Source organism: Bidens hawaiensis, unplaced genomic scaffold (genome assembly GCF_021521415.1).
Source record: "Bidens hawaiensis isolate Kalapana, Puna unplaced genomic scaffold, B.hawaiensis_p1.1 tig00001179_1, whole genome shotgun sequence".
Taxonomy (NCBI): Eukaryota; Viridiplantae; Streptophyta; class Magnoliopsida; order Asterales; family Asteraceae; genus Bidens; species Bidens hawaiensis.
The window spans coordinates 2453493-2474275 of record NW_027491068.1 but is presented as its reverse complement, the minus strand read 5'-3'; the positions used below and the strand labels follow the sequence as shown (position 1 = coordinate 2474275).

Sequence of the window (20783 nt, the reverse complement as noted above, 5' to 3'; positions counted from 1 at the left end):
AGGTGAGAGTGCCATGGTTAATGTGGAGAGAGCTTTCTCATATTCCTCAACTTTAGCAAAATAATCATCGTCATATAGTGCAATAGCTTTCACAATAACTTCATTAGAACCATCCCTTTGATAGGTGATCCTTTGAGGTCCCCTAACAATACTTTTCTAGATTTTTGAATCTTTCATCTTGGCGTAATGTTCAAAACGAAATTCCATTCACTGAACCCCTCATGAGATAAGAGACGGGGTATACGAGTGGCAGTGCCCATGGTGGAATCAAGTTCTTGATGAAGTAATGAATTGGTTGAATTGCTGCCATTTGTTAACTGGGCCATTTTAATCGAGTTAATGATTGATTTTAGGTCCAAATATAACTTAAGTCCAAACTTAGGCCCAAGGCTGATTGGTCAGGCCCAACAGTCTACTCAGCAGAAAACCGAGAACACAAATGTTGACCGAAAACCAAGTGATTTTGACCAAACTTTGACAGAGAACTCAGAGTCTGACTAGGTTTGACCAAGAACCCAAATATTGACCGAGAACTGCTTTGACCGATAACTACTAGTGGCCGATAACTGTTCTTGGCCGAGAACGCACAGTAGCCGAGAACTTTCTTGGCCGATAACTACCAGTTGCTGTTTGGGCCGAGAACACAGATTTGTCAACAAACTCGTAACAAACTCCAAAAAAAAGGATCTTGATTTTTTTCCGAACCAATATCAAATCTTTCCCAAATATTATCTTCTTCTTCTTCTTCTTCTTCTTCTTCTTCTTCTTCTCCGGTCACAGTTTCGCCGGAAATACGATCAAGCCACCAAGAACACTTTTCTATAATCTCTGATATCACAATAACAAGCCTGAATAAGGTCTAAGGCTCTGATACCAACTGTAAGTCCCGAATCTGGATCACTACAATTATGATATCAGTAAACAAGTATTGGTACGGAATACCAACACTTGGTGAATCAAGAACACGAACAAACACACGAATGTAACACCGGGATTGCTTCAAAACACACGTATTATTAGTATATGTCGGGTGCTTAAGCACTTACAATACTTGCACCTCTTGTAACTCTTAGACGGCCAGAACACAGTTGAACTAACAACCAAACCCTATACCATGCAACACTATATATAGGGAACCAAACACCTAGCCCAAAACTGACCAAAAGCCCACCGAGATCTCTTACATATTAAACCGTAGCCCAAGCCCACATTCATACTAAACCCAAATATACTTAGACTAAGTACAAACCATCCAAAACTAGGCCCAACAGTCAATGAATATGTGTATTAATGTGTATTGCATATATAAAATAGTGTTTTATTGCATATAATACAACACAAATGCATTATATAATACACACTATATATTGAATATATGTAAATACAACACTAATAATTGTATTCAAAACATACTATCGCATATATTTAATACAACACTTATGCACATATGCACTATATCGATTTTTTTTATTATTTTTGTATATAATATAACACTATTGCAAATATACAATACAAACAGCTGTATATATGTTATTCAACACTATTTCTAATATCAAAATGCACACTATTGCACATATGCATTATAAAAAAGTCGATGTATTACATATATGCATTACAACGAGTTTTTTTTTTAATTTAATTTAATTTTTTATATTTTTTTATAGTGAAGAATAACAACATATGAAAAGGATGAAAGAAAAAAAATTTAAAAATATGGTGAATCTAGCATAATATATTGACCAAATTTTTGTAAGTGTTTACATTGTAAAATGGATTTTTTTTTATATAGCATCATTATCAGATATGTTGTGTTAATTATAGGTTCATTCTTAACATATTTTTCATCCACGTGTAGGGAAAATGTGGTGTTATTGTAGGCTGGTATACATGCCTATGTCATACCTATATGGGAGAAGATTTGATGGGAAAATCACACCTCTGGTATTACAACTTCGTGAAGAACTTTATTCACTGAACTACAATGATATTAAAGGGAAGAATACAAGACATTTGTGTGCAAAGGTGAAATATGTGATTTACTTAATTGATAATCGTGGGTCCTACTATTCCCTCACCACCCTATTTTCACATATACGCACCCCCGAAAGTTAAAACGGCCATCTGACAAATAATTTAGCGGTATTTTAAAATATAGGTGTTGGCCCAAACTTGATCTTTGATAATAAAGTGATAAGAGAATAAGATGAACAATATGATATGAATAACAATCTTTTATTGATAACTTGAACTTGGATTGAATGAATTAAACATTCTGTTGTTGCCCTTATTTATACATGACCAAAAGGCATGATGTTTAGGGTTGCAATCTTTCAAGAACCACAAATCTACATACACGTGTTTTTGCAAGTTACAAACTTTACATATGGACACTCTAACCCCTAGACTTTACAGACTTATTTAAGTATAACTTAAACATACTTTAAACTAATTACACTACGACCCTTGTACTTTCTTGATGACGAGTGATTAATTCTACATCCACCCCCTTAATCACAATCATCTTCTTGTCGTAAATCTTGAACACCGAGCATTTGCCTCATTATTGCAAACTTGAGTATTGTGAGTACCTTTGTTAGAATATCCGCCTTTTGTAACTCACTACTAATTTGCTCCACATTGATGTGTCTGTCTTCCACACATTCTCTAATCAAATGATAACGTGTGTCTAAGTGTTTGATCCTTCCATAAAACCCTGGATTCTTCATAAGTGTTATTGCTGAAATGTTGTCAACTTTCAGAGTTATCTTCTCTTCCTTCCAGCCAGTTAATTTTCCATGTTAGCGCTTTAGCCACAATGTTTGACATGATGCTGCTGTTGCTGCCATGAATTCTGATTCACACGATGATAATGCCACCGTTTGTTGCTTCTGTGTCACCATGTTATAGGAGATTCTCCAAAGTAGAATACGAGCCCGATAGTTCCTTTTCTGTTGTCTGTGTTGACGCCTTAAGTACCATCACTCTAAACAATTATCTTGTAGCCTCATTTCTTGTTAATGATTCCATGCTCCTTTGTTCCTTTGATGTATCAAATCACTTGCTTGACAACCTTCAAGTGATGATCCATACGTTCTTGCATGAATCTACTTAGTAATCCTGCTGAGTAATATAAATCACGCCTTGTATGAAACAGGTACTTTAGACTCCCAATTGGACTTCTGTATTGAGTACAGTGTATATGTGTGCCTCCCTCAGTCTTGGTTAACTTTGTTCCCGGATCCTTGGGAATTTTGGTCTCATTACTGTTAACCATATCACTAACCTGATTTTGTTGATGTATCCTGTTTGCTTTATTACAATCTCACCCCCGACTTGGGTAATATCAATCCCTAGATAACATTCCAGCAATCCAAGTTCCCTCATTCCAAATTTATCCTACATTTGGGATTTGAACAATTGATCAATTTCCTTCTTTGGAGTTCTCGTGACTAATAAGTCATCAACATAAAGTCCAATGATTAGTATAGAATTCTTCGCATTCTTGGTATACACTACTTGTTCCAGATTGCATTTCTTGAAGTTCAACAACTTCAAGGTTTTGATCCAACTTCATATTCCAACCACGTGGTGCTTGCCTGAGTCTATACAACTCTTTAGTAAGATTTTTTTACTTTTCCCGCATTCGTGGCTCTATGAAACCTCAAGTGGTGATACATAGATCTCTTCTTTCAATTCACCATTTAAGAATGCTGACTTTACATCTAGATGATCTACTTCCCAGCCATGATAGGCTGCCAAGGCTATGATTAACCGAATAGTTTCGATATGTGCAACTGGTGTGAATACTTCATCGAAATTTATTCCATGTCCCTGAACGTAACCTTTTGCTACTAGCCTTTCCTTGTATTTCACAATGTTTCCCTTAGCATCTTTTTTCATCATGAACTCCCACTTTACACCAATCGCCTTATGGCCACATGGCAAAGTATTCAACTTGTTCTTATTGATTTGAGTCCAATTCAACCTTCATTTCTTCAATCCATATTTCATCGGTAGATGCTTCCTTGTAGTTGCGTGGTTCTTCCTCCACCATCATATTTTCTTCCAATTCTTCCATCTTTAAACGTCTTCCTGGTGTATTTTCTTGCACTTGTGATATCCTCCTAAAACCTCCTTTAGAGGTATGATCAAACTCATGATGTGAACTCCTAGTCCTCTCACGAACCTCTTCTTCTTCATCTGATATAGGTTCATAAGAGTATGTTGGATGGGTGACATGAGAGTTTTGATTACCAACTTCTCCTTCGTGGTTATTGTTTCCGTGAATCTCGGGATTTACCAACATTGTTTTAACTTCATCAAACCCTTCAATCACAAAACTTGTCCAATGATTCTCTAATGTACCCTTCTATTTGATATATCTATCCCAATTCCAAGATTTCTTCTCCTCGAACTTAACATAATGACTTACACAAATTTTATCTTTTTGCTAGATGATATAACCTATATGCCTGCGATTGTAAGGCCCCGAACCCGGTAGCCCTACTTTGGACGTTGGATTTACTCATAAACACAGTTTTACAAATCAGAGTTAATTAAAACTTTCGCGGAAACGTTAACTTAAATCATTCGTTACAAAGCATGAAAACAAACATCATATTTAAAACACCATTTCCGTCAACTTCAGATGCCATCCGTTCAATCCATGCCATGTGTCAACCTCATGCTAGCTCTTTAATCATATTCACCTGCGTGCATACTAAAAGTCAGCTACGCTGAGTGAGTTCTAGTTAATCAGGAGACATACAATACATACACATATCTTACATACATACATATCTTAAACTTGTATAAATATCCATAAGAGGAACGTCACATAATATCGATTAAAAGAACCATGGCTATTGCCCATTCTATATATATATATATATTCCATAGAAGGACGCTCTGTATAAATTCTCCATAGAAGGACGCTCTATATACTTCCGTAGAAGGAACGTCCTATATATTTCCATAGAAGGAACACTATGCTTTCCATTAAAGGAACACTATACTTTCCATTAAAGAAACACTATGCTTTCCATTAAAGGAACACTGTACTTTCCATTAAAGGAACACTATGCTTTCCATTAAAGGAACACTATACTTTTCATTAAAGGAACACTATGCTTTCCATTAAAGGAACACTGTACTTTCCATTAAAGGAACATTATTGTGCTTTCCATAGAAGGAACACTCAATATATATTATTCGTAGAAGGAACTATGTACATAATTTATTATTTAATATCCATATAAGGAGACAATCACTATACTTGGCAATACATGCAATATCCGAAGATCGTTCACGTACCGATAAGCAATCATCTTTACATTACATACAATATTCAAATCTATATTTATAACATGACAGTACGTGCAATATCCGAAGATCGTTCACGTACCGACAAGCAATCATCTTTACATTACATACAATATTCAAATCGATATTTATAACATGACAGTACGTGCAATATCCGAAGATCGTTCACGTACCGACAAGCAATCATCTTTACATTACATAAATTATTCATATCTATTTTATTAACCTGACAGTACGCGCAATTTCCGAAGATCGTTCACGTACTGACAAGCTTTCGTTCTCATTCAAGACATATAAAGATAACATATAAATCATACATGGCATACACTTACCAAATTAGGGTAAGTGTATTAACTATCACGTTGAGGATGCACACAGCCCCGAAAACATAACAAGGAATGGGGCTAGAAACTCACCTGAACTCGGATACTTCTTTCGTTAACGGTTACTCCTTTCTTTGGCTGCGTGGCTAACTGTATAAAAATTACGCGTAACTATTACTATCACTTTCCATAACATGTTTCTAGTCTAACTATAGCCCACAACGAACGGGGGTCCGGGGGTAGCGCCCCTGAGAGCGGGTATCTAGGGGCGGCAGCCCCTAGCGGGGTCCAAGGGGCAGAGCCCCTGGCTGGGGTTAAGCTGCCAGGTCAGCTTGGAAAAATTTTATTTCCATTAGTTGTCTTATCACATTTTCCATTAGGATTTCAAATCATTATCTAATTCGCCACCTTGTTTTCCATAACGATTTAAGCCTAATTCGTTATCAAAACATGGCCTAATTCGTTATCATTCAAGGTCTAATTAGCTGATTCGTTAACCTGGTTCGTCATTCTGATTCGTTGTCTGATCATGACCTGATTCACTATTCCAATTCGTTAGCTGAACACCATCCTCGTTATTTCAATTCGTTATTGGAACTTGGCGAATTGGTGAGTAACGAATCACCTGATTCGTTACCTGATTCGCTCCAAGTTCGTTAGCCTAATTTTGATGTAACGAACTGGGTGAGCTGATTCTCTACCATAACGTATTGCACCATTTTTAACGAATCATCCCTGTTCTTATCAAGACTTTGACTTAGGGTCAAATTCAAAATTGCCAGAACACAAAATAGTCAACATTCATCAGATCTGCAATTAAACCCTCGTTTCTTAACCAAATATCACGATTTAGGTATAAATGGATTCGGAATTACAGCGCCTACAAACCCTAACCATCAAATACGCCAAACATCATTGTTTAAGGGGTGCGATTAGGCATATATATACGGGTTTTTCATACTAACAATTAACTTATAAAACTGTAATCAATTTCAGCAAGTTTGGCTTCGTTGGATTCGTTTTTACCATACTAAGATCTATGACTTCTAGATGAATCCGAACCTAAATAAATGATTTCCGATTCTAAACGTACTTTAAACGAGTCAAACAACAAACACGGTTAAGCCTTGATGTTGTCTTGGTTCTTCATGACGATCTAGCACCAACAAGCTCCGATTTTCACCTTCGGATTTCGGCTCGGGTTTTAGGATAGTGTTTGTGTGTTTATCAAGGTGTAGGCTATGGTGTAGATTTGGATAATAATGGAAAGGATTAGGGTTTAAGGGGTATTTATACTCCTTTAAGCCCATGGACCTAAGGCCCATATTTCCTTTTTAGTCCATCTTTAATTCTATTAACCAAGCCCGCTACCCCTTAAGCCTTATTATCAGATTATTATCATTATCTCACTAACTCAGATATTTCACCCGACGCAGGTATAACATTAAATATTATTCTAGAATTTTCGGGATGTTACAGCGATCCTTCCTCCATACCTAAGTAAACCATAGGCGTGCTCCTATCATCTAATTCCTTCAAGTTAGATGATATTAACTTGGCATATAACGTACGACCAAAAATTTCAAATCTCCTAGACTTGGCTTCCTTTCCGTTAGTGCTTCGTACAGTGTTTTACCCAATAGAGCTTTCGTAGAAACTCTACTTAGTACGAATATTGTGTGCCTAACTGCTTCTTCCCATAAATTCTGAGGCATCTTCATTTCCTTAAGCATGCTCCGAGTAGTAGATTGCATCGTCCTATATCTTCGGTCAACTACTCCATTTTATTGTGGCGAGTAAGGTGTTGTTAATTTCCTTACAATTCCATTTCCCTTGCAATACTAATTGAATTCGTTTGACGTGAATTCACCTCCTCTATAAGTCCTCAGCATCCTTAGCTTGGTTCGTAATTCTGACTCCACCTTTTCTTTGAATTCTTTAAATAACTCAAATTCTTGATCCTTTGAGACTAAGAAATAAACCCACATGTAACGAGTAAAGTCGTCTACAAGTAGGAATATATACCTCTTTCACGAATGTGTTGGTGGGGATATAGGACCACAAAGATCTCCATAGACCAAGTCTAAAGGTTTTAAAGACCTGAAATTAGCCTTATTTGGAAATGGAACTCTATTGTGTTTTCTTATTACACAAGCATCACAAATCTGTCCCGTGTGCTTAAATTTTGGTATTCCTTGAACCATCTTCTTTCAAGCATATCTTTGATTGAATCAAAGTTTAGATACCCAATCTTGCTTGCCACATCTAGGCTTCATCACCCATGTTTGCTAGAAGACATACGGGTGTTCCTATCTTCAACGTGACGTTGTATTACCTAATCTTAGACCTTTCTACCATGAATAACAGGTTCCTCCCGTGATCATATATTAACAAACGGTTTCCTTCCATGACCACTTTACACCTGATCTCTAATCGTTACCCTAGGCTCAATATATTTTTCTTGAGATTTGGAATGTAATACAATACTATATGATCCTCTGTTCTTGATTCTTACATTCCAACAATATAGAGCCTCTTCCCTTGATCTCTACATATGATCCGTCTCCAAATCGAACACGACCACTGATTACTTCATCAATATCCTTGAAGTGACTCCTCACTCCGGTCATGCGATTACTTGCACCATTGTCTAAATACATAGACTTTTCTCTATTGAAGTGTGCTTTCCGGGTTGGACTTCACCCTCGTTCAATAGGATTTTTTCACTATCATCCACAGTGATAGCCATTAATAGTGTTGGTTCTTCGTCTTCTTGCACAAAGTTCGACTGTGCTACACCAACGTTCCTTTCTAGACATTTCTTTTTAAAGAGCCCAAACTTCTCACATGTCACACCTCAACCTACGGCGGAAACGCCAGGGCGCGAACTGTTGGTTCATAGCTCACAAGACACTATCATGCGAAAGTTATATGACAATATCTAATTTATTTATTTAAATTCAAATTTAAATTCAAGTCTTAGTTAATTACACATAACCAAAACAACTGAAATAATAACATTTTGTCTTTTTATTAATACCCTAAAGTCTTTTCTAAATGATCTTCAAACACTTCAACCATCCAAAGAGTAACCTGCAATATGCATACAAAATATATGTCTGTCAACAACACATGTTGAGTAAGTAATCACCATATTTTTGACACTAATAAAATAATATGTAAGAAATATGCAAATCAGTTATATGAGTATCAACAATTAAATGAAAGCAAGTAATTAGTGTCGTTTGGCCGTGACTCACGAACACGGTCGATGGTTACTAAGACGAAATAAATACAAATAAGGTTGTTGTTTGGCCATGACTCACGAACATGGCCAATGGCTACTAAGACATCGTATGATCATACTTTAGTGTGATCATGAAGGACCTCTTCGAATGCGATAAATAAACAAATAAGCAAGTCAGAAACTAGCATAAACATTCGATTGATCAATAACACAATATTTGAGGTTTGCAAGTGATGTATTAAGACACATAAGAGTATTGTAAGGTACGCATAAGGCCCCCAAAAGGTTTAAAATCTATAAAATATGGGAGTGATTACTCACCTTATTAATTAGGCGAGTTAAACGACAAAATAAAGATATAAATGATTCCCGAGCCTTAAGCGAGCTGACTGATCTAACTCAAACTAACTTGGAACTTTGATACAGTAAACTATAATTAAAAACAAGAACATAGCCACTGGAATCATATTAAACGGAGGTATAAAACTCAAGTTATGAGATTTTAACGATTTAAGCGAGCTGGTACTGTTCAGAATCTGAACTTCGATTCGGAAGTCAGTTTCTGACGAGTGCACTCAAAATTTCAAAACAATCATATAGTCTTCTGGCCCAAAAGCTAACTTCGATCAGAAGATAGAGAAACCAGATAGTTAAATATTTTGACTATTGTGCCCTAAAACGGGCCGGAGAGCAATTGAATGACAAAAACCCGCCACTCAGTAAAATTCATTGAGAGATTTTGTTAGTTAGACAAAAATAAGCGTTTTTCATGAAGACAACTTACCCTGGAGCATAAAGGAGAGATGGGAAAAGACGAGTCAAAAAGTCTTGAACACCAAAGTCAAACCGTAGATAAAGAACTTGAACAATCTTTATGAAATTGATAAAGGAGAAGAGGGATTTAGAGATTAAGCGATGGTGGTTGATGTTTCAATAATATTTTAGGGTTTTATGACGTGTTTTGATTAATTAAAACATCCCAAAATCGTATATTAGATAATTACTTGTTTAAGGAACCGGATAATGAAATTATGAAAAAATCTGGTATAATAACCTAGGATTTCGATTATAATAGCTGGAAAATGAATTTGAACATGATATAATATCAGGTTACTTAGCTTGGGCCTCAAGTTTCGCGAGTTTAGATTTATAGATATTAGATCGCGGCTTGTTGTACCAAAAATTTCCATTTCATTGCATCCGATATTTTTTTTCAATCATATGAAGTTCTGATTCTACATATTGATCGTTTTTAACTAAATGAAAACTTTTGGGAGTACACACGGTGTGTATAATATCTTCACTCTCAATAATTAAATACAAGTCTCTAGAACATAGAAAAACAACTTTATGATAATGAAACCAACTAGCAAAAAGCATTAACGCTGCAAAGATCAATGCACCAATTGCGGTACAATAGAGTTGTAATTCGCTAGTTATTCCAGATGCTCGCAAAGTCTGAAAAAAACCAGAGGTTATTGATACTGAACTTATTTTAAGAGATGCAACATGAACGTAATTTATAAAACAGTCCTAGAAAAAGAATTCTACCATTTAGGCTTACTCTGCTTTGATTAGGGTCGATTTAGAGAAGGATTTAGAGGATCGAAAACGAATAAACGAACAAAATCAAGTTATACTGATATGAAGGGGATCACGTATCGCGATGGTGAGTGCGCAACCCCATCGTGTAGTGCGATGGGTGTTGTTGGCTAGATTTTCCATTTTGCCAGTTTTAGTTCATGAAATTCAAAAAATATGTTTTTAGTCATTTTAAGCGATTTTAAGAGTTTCTAATAATTGTTTGACGAGTTTGAAAGTTAAGAAAATATAAAATAATTTTAACCAAGTTAAATAATAAAAAATACAAAATTTAAATATTCGAAAGATTCGAATTACATTCCGAGTCAGGTTAAATATAAACGAATGCGAATATGAAAAATTCGAGATGTTACATTAGATTTGTGACATTTGACCTTGCTCTTGTCGAACTTCTTCCAATTCTTGTTCATCCTAGGTCTGCTTGACGAGCCCACTTTCTTAGGATTTTGCGTATCCTGCCATTTTTCTCTTGATGGGTTAAACTTTACTCTTCCGTGATTTCCAAATCGCTTATTTCGGCCTGAGTTGTTGTCATTGCGTGTGTACAACAACTTATCTTGACCGTCTCCATAAGTCTTCAATTTCCCAACGATTTCGTCGATTGAAACTTCATCTATGTCGGTACTTTGTTCTATAGATGTAACAATTTGGATAAACCGATCTGGCATGGATTCTAAGAGTTCCCGTACAAGCATAGGTTCATCTAAATATTTTCCTAATTCACTAGCCTTAGTGGAATATGTGTTAATCCTTTCCATGAAGGTGCCTATTGACTCGTCCTCCTTAATTTGCATCATTTGGAACTCCACCATTAAAGATTGTAAACGAGCCTTCTGTACCCGTTCATTACAGACATGTCTTTTCCTCAATGCTTCTCACACTTCCCTTGCCATTTTGCAATTTGCCACTAGCAAAATGATAGCCTTTGGTATCGCTTGATACATGTACGCAATCATTCCTTATTTTTCAAACATTTGGTTGTTTAGTTTCAGTAGGTTCAGTCATTTCCCATAATCCGTTCGCCTCAAGAATTATCTTGATTTGAATTTCCCATACCGTATAGTTTGTAGACTTTATAATTGGGCATTGATAACGGTATACCGATGCTACCCCTTTGTGTATTACTAGTGTATTGTTATTCGGAATGTCTCCCGAATCTGACATTCCATCTACTCGTATAACTTTCACCTCGACCAACTAGGGTTTTCATACTATCCGTATAGACAAACATAATGGTTCTATATACTAACAATACAAATGGTTTCGGCATATAACTTACAAACCTGAATTTTGTATAAACCGAAACCCACGAATAGAATTCCTTCAATCACCCTCGATTATTACTTAATCGAACCTCGTTTTCGAAAAAAAAAACGTGTTATGCGTACTAACAAAACCGAATCAACCCTCGTTTATTTTTTGGTTTGGTCCTTCAACAAAACTCTTATCTTGTTGGAATAGATCAAATTTGATCCTAAATGTCTCCGGTTTCTGATTCATACTCAAACACAAAACGAACCACCATTTTGATTGCCTTTGATTACCGAATATTGCCGGATTTACAACAGCCCGCAAGCACAATTACCGCCGCTACCTTTGACTTTTGATTACCGTGCGGAAAATTCCAACTCAACGCCTTTTTTATACCACCAGAAAAAGGCAGCCGCTACCCACAACAAATTTACCCTTAATTTGTTGAATTTAAAACCGGAAATGCCACAAACCTTCAATCTATTGCCGGAGAAAAACACCAACAATTTTTGTTTTTTAAATTTCGTCGAAAAAATGGCCTGCTGGAAAAACGAGTTCACTGGAGAATGTTGTTTCCACTGCTAATTTGTACATGAACCTTCAATATATCGTTGGAAACCACCTTTGATGACCACCGTTGTTCAATTTCACCCGAAAATGATCCGCCTAAAAAACGACATGCCGGAATTTCTTGCCGTAAAACCGAACTGCTTGTCATCGTTTTTCTTGCCGGAATCCTTTTCTGATCACGAAGTTGACCACCGCTGATCTTCAATTGTTAAATCTAACAATCCATTTGTGAAATCCCTAATGCTCTAATGTCTATTGTTGGCCAAACTTGATCTTTGATAATAAATTGATAAGAGAATAAGATGAACAATGTGATGTGAACAACAATCTTTTATTGATAACTTGAACTTGAACTGGATGAATTAAACGTTCTGATGTTACCCTTATTTATGCATCACCAAAATGCATGATGTTTAAGGTTGCAACCTTTCAAGAATCACAAACTACATACACATGTTTTTTGCAAGTTACAAACTTTACACATGGACACTCTAACCCCTAGACTTTATTGACTTGTTCTAGTATAACTTTAACATACTTTCAACTAATTACACTACGACCCTTGTACTTTCTTGATGACGAGTGATTAATGCTACAATAGGAAGCCAAAACGATCATTTGATAAATACTCAAACGACCATTCTAGAAGTATATGATCTGAAATTAGGAAGTCAAAACGGCCGTTTGTTAAATACTTAATACGACTATGTAAGGTAGGAGGTGAGAACAACCGTTTTGCTAATGGGGTGGGATTTGATTCCAGACAGGGCGTGTATAGCATGGGCGTGTATAGCATGCCTTTTTTTTTTCTTAAACAAACTTACTGTCTCAGGAAGACCTATACTACCCGCACCCTTGGCTACAAGATTTAATGTGGGATTGCTTCTACATTTTCACTGAGCCCCTCCTAACTCGTTGGCCATTTAGTATATTGCGTGAGAAAGCACTAAAAACAACCGTTGACTATATCCATTATGAAGACGAGAATAGCCGGTATATTGATATTGGTGCCATGGAGAAGGTATGGAAAAATTAACTATGTCAAAAACATTTAGTGGTGATTGTTTCAATCTCCTGCGAACAATTGTGCAGTCATTGTGTATGCTCGCATGTTGGGATGAGGATCCAGATGGAGTCGCTTTTAAAAAGCACCTCGCAAGAATCCCAGATTATCTCTGGGTTGCTGAGGATGGAATGAAAATGCAGGTTAGATATGTATAAATACTAGAAAAGATACATTTTACATGCTGGAGCTTAATTAAATGCCTAATCATGTAATCATAATTGCATAAATTTCTTTCAAAGCAGAGTTTTGGCAGTCAAGAATGGGATGCAAGTCTTCTCATTCAGGCTCTACTGGCTACTGATCTTACTCATGACATTGAGCCTATATTAATGAAAGGACATGAGTTCATTAAAGCCTCACAGGTCTCCAGATTAAAGCTACTATATCCACTTCTTTAATCACCAGTTAATCATAAAATAATAAAAACTTATTTAACTATATATGTTACTGATTTCATCCCCGCAATTATTTAGGTTAAGGACAATCCATCTGGAGACTTCAAAAGGATGTATCGCCATATTTCCAAGGGTTCATGGACTTTCTCGGATCAAGACCATGGATGGCAACTTTCAGATTGTACTACTGAAGGATTAAAGGTATTTTTTTTAAAAAATTTCTCATAGGCACGCGGATAATCATGCAGAATAGATTGAACCTCCCGATCGAGCTCCTAATTAATATATTTCTTTTTCATCTTCAGTGTTGTCTCCTATTCTCCATGATGCCCCCAGAAATTGTTGGTGAAAAGATGCAACTTGAGCAATTAACTGATGCTGTCAACGTAATACTCTCTTTACAGGCAAGTATTAGTAATTTTCTTGTCATTTTTTGGAAACATTGGTATCTCAAGTATTCAAATATTGACAAGCCTTTTTTTTTTCTATCTTTTTTATTTTTGTTTTCACTTGATATGTAGAGCAAGAATGGTGGGGAAGCAGGATGGGAACCAGCAAGATCATCACAGTGGCTAGAGGTATATATATATATGTTTGCATAACCATTGAATTTAAAATGTACCGGTCGATCGGCTCACCAAAATTTTGTTGAAATGCCATCCAAAATTGCCCGTTTACAACCGGTTGTTATCCGAGATATTCATTAAAGTTGTTGCCAACTTGCCAAGGCCATTTCTACATCACCGGTCCACATGTCTAGTGGTAATCTAGGTAGCATTTGTTTTGTGAAAACTAAATTCTGAAATAGAAAGGATGAAATTTTAACTTTTAAGAAAGATGTGCATGTTTTGGGTTAAAATAATGTTAATTTAGGTTCGGTATATATAGGGTATATATATAATTTGTGATAGTTAATTGAAGAAACACCGATCCAATCCCCTTAACGGGTCCTGGATCTAATGAGTGATGGACAACGACTATGTGGTTACCATGCTAATCACGAGGGTTTTTGACGCAACACCAAATGGGCGGGGTGCTATTCCAGCCGGTACCGAGTGGTGCGGAACTAGAGGTGCACAAAACGGGTTTATCAATTACCCGGTTCCGGGTATGGAACCGGGTTCGGGTATGACTGCGTATTGGAAAATCGGGTACATTAATAATACCCAAGTCGGGTTCGGATATTTTCTCTAAAAATCATACCCTACGCATCGGGTTCGGGTCGGGTATAAAACCGTGTATTCTAAAACCGGGTATTTGAATACTTTATTTTCGGGTATTGAAAAGATCCCTATTTTCGAGTTTTTTGGGGCTTTTTTTCGGGTATTTTTCAGGAATAGATTGGATTTTTTTAGGAGTTTGTACTTTTTAGGAGTATTTTCCAGGCAATTAAAAAACCCGGTTCCGGGTATTACAGGGTACAAATCGAATCCGGTTCGTGTACGGGTTTTGATACTGAAATGTATAGTCTATCCGTACCTTACGGGTAGGGTCAGGTCAAAGGCGAAGCTTCATTAAGCCCCCCCCCCCCCCCCCCCGTTTTTTTGCACAGTAGTGTAAATTTTCCCGTTTTTTTGCACAGTAGTGTAAATTTACCCGTTTTCGGCCGAAAATTTTTATACGTAGTGTAAGTTTAGCCTTTTTCGGCCGAAAATTTGAGCCCGGCCCCACCTCGTTTGTGAAGTTTTGTATACATTTTGAGCTCGTCCCCCTGGTGCCTCAGTCCAAGCTTCGCCATTGGGTCAGGTACGGGATCGGGTATTAAAAACCTGGGTATGAAAAAAACCGGTTCCGAGTTATTTTTTCGGGTCCGGTTACAGGTTCGGGTATTAAAAATCTGATATAAAAAAAAACCGGTTCCGGGTTATTTTTTGGGTGCAGTTCCAGGTTTGGTTATTTTGTGCACCTCTATGCGGAACCACCAACCCCCACCCTGTCTACCCTAGAGGGAAAACATTATAAGAGAATTCGTCGACATGCATGTGCTGATTATTCATCCATACTAATTCAACTTCCCTCTTTTCAGATTCTTAATCCTACAGAATTTTTTGAGGACGTTGTCATTGAACATGAGTAAGACTCAAATGCAGTATACCACCGCTTCGTTATTGTTTTGAGTTAACAATACATGTTATTTTAACCAGGTACGTGGAATGCACGGCAACATCAATGGAGGCCCTTGTATTGTTTAAGAAGTTACACCCCAATCATCGAAGAGACGAGATAGAAAGTTTCCTTACAAATGCATGTGGATACATAGAGAAAATGCAGATGCAAGATGGTTCATGGTTTATCTCATCTTTTGATCGAGCATGCAAATTAATAAGTGTTTTAAATTGTGTTGAAATGATATTACTCTTCTTACTAATAACTTAAACTGCCATATATATATATATTGGTATTAATTAGGTATGGAGAATGGGGTGTGTGTTTTATCTACGGCAGCTACTATGCTCTTGGAGGTCTGGCAGCAGTTGGGAAGACGTATAAAAATTGCCAAGCCATCCGTAAGGGTGTCACTTTTCTACTAACAACACAAATAGAGGATGGTGGTTGGGGAGAAAGCTATCGATCCACATCAGAAAAGGTAATGCTAACTGAAATAATTAACCTAAAGAACTCAAAAACATATTGGTGAATATATAATATTTTACGTATTGATCAATAACTGAAAATCATCACGTACTGTATATAGAAGAAGATTATAATAATTTAATTTATATAATAACGTCAAATTAAGCAACTACTAATAATGCTAAAACGTCAATGAGTTTTCTAATATTCAAACTGGAGAGAAATAATAATAATAATAATAATAATAATAATAATAATAATAATAATAATAATAATAAGCTCGTTTAATAGACGTTCGAATCTACAGCTTAAAATGAAGTATAACATAATTGAGCACATGTGAAATTTACACGTAAGAGTATTATCACTTAATTCATTCTTCTTTATTCTACTTCCTCGTAATATTTGTTTCGGTTTTAAAATCCAGGGTCAATTTCAGCTAATTCATGCAATAATTTGTTCACATTTTTAAAACTCAAAAATTAATGGTGTCAGATCTGTAAAACAAAAAAGAATACAAAATAAAATCCAAATGATTTGGCACGTACTATGGACCAATAATACTATGTCATATGTAAAAAAGTAAAGGGAGTGAATAAGTAAATAAAAAGTTTAATTGGAAGGGATGTCCAAATCGATTTACAGAGGTTCAAATGGATGTTAACTAATTCACTATACTTCATCTCCCGATTCAATCGGGATTGCTCCACAAATGTTTCTCTTGAACAGAAAAGATAAACAATAAACCAAGCATTTCACTTATCCAAAGATAGTAATCACCTTGTACAACTTTTTTCCTAATCCATGGTAGTTATCACCTTTTACATTTTACATATCTCAAGAGTTAGTTATCTTCAGTCTCATAAATCATTAAATAATAATGGTGAAGCCCCTAATTAACAAAGTTATCACTACAACAATGCTACTGATATCCTCGCAACAACACAACAATGAATACACATGCTTAGTTGACGCACAACTCTTTTTTTTTGCTCTTGATCTCTCTTTAAATTGATGTTAAATATTAATGAACTTAGAGAGAAAAGGGGTGAGAACAATGGATTACAAAAGCTTCAACGTAATCGACAAAATCAAATTATGTTACTTGGTTTATTTGGATAATTAACACAAATCGAATTGAGAACAAAGAACTAAACGAATACGCGGACGCTAGCTTGATTTGGGGTTACTCAACAAAATTGAGTAGGTTCAACCAAGTTTATATGGATATCGTCGAGAAAAACCTTAGATTGATGAAGAAGGGAAGAATCATGAATATTGGAGTTGGAATCAAATAAAAATAATTAAAGTAAAATGATATAATTTACGTACAACTTTAGAGGGCTTAATAATAAACTTGTATTTTCCCCCTGATTACTTTATAAACAGAAATATGTGCCTCCTGAAGGAAATAGATTCAACGTGGTACATACTGCATGGGCTTTGATGGGGTTGATTCATTCTAAGCAGGTTAGAATATTTTTATATGTTTATTGTTTTACGTACATGCACAAATTAATAACTACGTAGCCTAGATAGAGTAATTCCAAATTCACGCACGTACTGCAATTCTATTTTGTTACTCACAATAGTAAAATGCTTAATTTTTGTTTTTCTTCTATTACGTGGATAAATTACCGTGAAATCTGTGCGATGTAGATTCAGAAAGGTGCAAATTTTTAAATGAATAAATCGAACTTGATGATTAATTTGTTTGCATATATATGAAAAGAACCAATATGTTTTGAGCTAGAATTGGAAACAGGAAACCATATGCCCAAATAAACTCTATTTTATGTTGAAAATGGTGGTGTTTTATGCAAAACGTACGTAGCTATAGGTTAACCAAAGTTGGGTTTGGGGTTGGGGTTGGGGTTGGGTTTGGGTTTGGGTTTGGGTCTATTTTGTCAAATGTCAAGTTAAAGTTGTCAATGCAATCCTAATGAAAACCAATTGGAATGCTATTTAGATATCTTAAGTTGGTTTTGTATTAATTTTGAGAAGTTGTCAAAGAAGTTAGATGATAACTTTAGGGTGAATATTTTGGAATTTAAATTACAAATGCAGTTAATATTACTTAGAGAAGTTATAATAGCTAGGTATTGAGTTTATCGATCTTCGTTTAATATTTGTATCAGAATAAATGTCTTTCAAAATATAGGAAGAGAGAGATCCAACACCTTTACATCGAGCAGCCAAGTTGCTGATCAATTCTCAGATGGAAAATGGCGATTTTCCACAACAGGTAATGGAATTATAATAATAGAGCATTAAGGATTATGCATCTCAGATGGATTAACTTGAGATGATATTCCTCAATCATTTTTACTGGCAAAATATAAAACCAGGACACTATAAATCCCACATGTTGCATACAGGGTCTGGGATAAAACTACGACACTATATATAAACATAATTATAATATATAAAAAAAGATGTGATGAAGTTCGAATAGACTTAAGACTAATCAGGAACATATAAAAAAAAAAATACACGATGCAGGAAACAACTGGAAGTTTTAAGAAGAACTGTTTGTTACACTCTCCATTGTACAGGAATATATATCCATTGTGTGCTCTAGCTAACTACCGTAAGAAGGTGCTTCCTCAGCCCACAAAAGTCTAACACTATCGTTGCAATATTCCAATACTACATATATATACAGATCTAAGGGACTGCTTCGGTGTTTACCATTCGAACATATTTCTATAGGTCATACATATTTCCATGTTGTACAAGTACTCTTTCTTGTGGATTAAGTGGATGTGGTAATCCTTTTGTTGTTTGGCGCCGGTGAGTGCTTAATAAAAAATTATTATGTAAGGTATTGATGTAATGTGTTCTAGCTGTGCAAGAGTTTATAATAATATGTTGGCTGTTATGGAAAGCTTGCTCTTTGAGATTGGATCACATGTTTTAGACACATGACTATAGGAACTGGAAATCTAGAATCTAACTAGTAATTAAGGTCTTAAGGAGCGTTCATATTCATTGAAACAACCTAAACCGCCTAAACTAAAACTTTAAGTATATGGTTAACGATTTGCATATATATTAGTTTGGAACTGGAACAGGCTTGTAAAACTCACATGTCAATTTATACCTATTTTATTTATTTCTCATTTTTGAAATATGATATCATGCAAATGAATTATTTTCAAGCACAAGTTTGTAAATTGTTTTGGGTAACGGTTATGGTACGGGTCGTGAGAATATTAGTTGATGTTGCTTGCATCTTTGTATTCATCTTCTTGCTAAAGTATGCAATCAGTCTGTCGTTTATTGACAAAATCACGCCAATCCTCGTGTTTAATGGGTCGGTAGTTACGTCAAAAAGGATCTCGAATCAGGGAGAATTAACAGCATAAGCGTAGACATAGCTGTCTTAAGGGAGTCGAACGCTTGTTGGGCTGTGTTGTTACAAGAGAAAGGACAAATTTGTAGGAGTAAACCCATTAAGTCACACACAATAGTAGGGGGTTCAAAACTATACGAATCCGAATCCATATCCGAATTATCCGACTATCCGTATCCGAACTATCCGAATTTTCGGATATCCGAATCCGAATCCCGGATATCTGAAAATTCGGATTCGGATTCGGATATCAATTTTTAGATTTTTCGAATATCCAAAATATCCGATATTTAAATTTTAATATTTTTTAATTTTATATTATATAACACATATAATAATAAAACCTAGATCTAGATCTCCATCTCCTTAACATAACACAAACACAACACGCCTCTTCTCTTCCCAACCTTTTCCTTTATGAACATAACACAAACATCAACCGCAGCACAAACACAAACACAATCTGCGGCTGCAGCAACACCGTCACCATCCTCGTTCATCCTCGGCTGCAGCACCACTGTCGCCATCCTCGGCCGCAACACCACCGTCACCATCGTCGGTTGTCGTCTCCATCGTCGTCCGTACTCGTATCCACTCTCCAGCAACTGACAAAAGCTATTTATTTGTTGTATGTTTGGTTTGTTGGATTTAAAAACTTGTTATTTGGTTGTTGTATGTTTGATTTGTTATATTTGGAAACTTGAATTATTAAGATGATGTATGGTTGTTATTGTTAAAACATGTGTTTTTTTTTCTTTTTCGGATATTCAGATATCCGAGGTTTCGGATATTCAGATATCCGAGGTTTCGGATTCGGATTCGGATAGTGATTTTCGCTATCCGAAAGGTTCGGATATCCGAAAGTTCGGATATCCGGTTTTGAACAGCCCTACACAATAGGGCATTTTTTTTGGCGAAACAATGGTAATAACCTGTAAGCTAGAGAAGGGCAGGGCAATCTGCGATGTGGGACGGGGCCAATCTTGAATATCTTGGATGTTGTCGTTGTTGACGGTGGAGATGTCATTGTGGGAGATAACATGTCCCAAGTTTTGTACCTTGTAAAATTCCGGATTTT

General features: G+C 36.0%; 1 protein-coding gene across 1 annotated transcript; it reads left to right on the top strand.

Moving 5' to 3' along the window:
- The first annotated feature begins 1842 nt into the window (after positions 1–1842).
- On the top strand, positions 1843–19191 carry LOC143563218 (baccharis oxide synthase-like). The gene is made up of 13 exons (XM_077050814.1): positions 1843–2022; positions 13148–13336; positions 13408–13521; positions 13624–13743; positions 13855–13977; positions 14082–14180; positions 14298–14354; positions 15803–15849; positions 15921–16064; positions 16186–16363; positions 17740–17820; positions 18512–18595; positions 18853–19191. The coding sequence occupies exons 1-13, from the start codon at positions 1861–1863 to the stop codon at positions 18973–18975; spliced, it is 1521 nt and encodes a 506-aa protein (XP_076906929.1). The 5' UTR covers positions 1843–1860; the 3' UTR covers positions 18976–19191.
- Positions 19192–20783: the final 1592 nt, after the last annotated feature.

What these genes read in the sequence shown, in the direction of transcription:
- LOC143563218 (XM_077050814.1), top strand. Translation starts at nt 1,861, where the DNA reads ATGTGGTGTTATTGTAGGCTGGTATACATGCCTATGTCATACCTATAT. An exon ending in CAGATGCAAGATGGTTCATG is followed by an intron (nt 16,065 to 16,185) that starts GTTTATCTCATC and finishes GGTATTAATTAG; the next exon opens with GTATGGAGAATGGGGTGTGT. An exon ending in ATGGCGATTTTCCACAACAG is followed by an intron (nt 18,596 to 18,852) that starts GTAATGGAATTA and finishes TACACGATGCAG; the next exon opens with GAAACAACTGGAAGTTTTAA.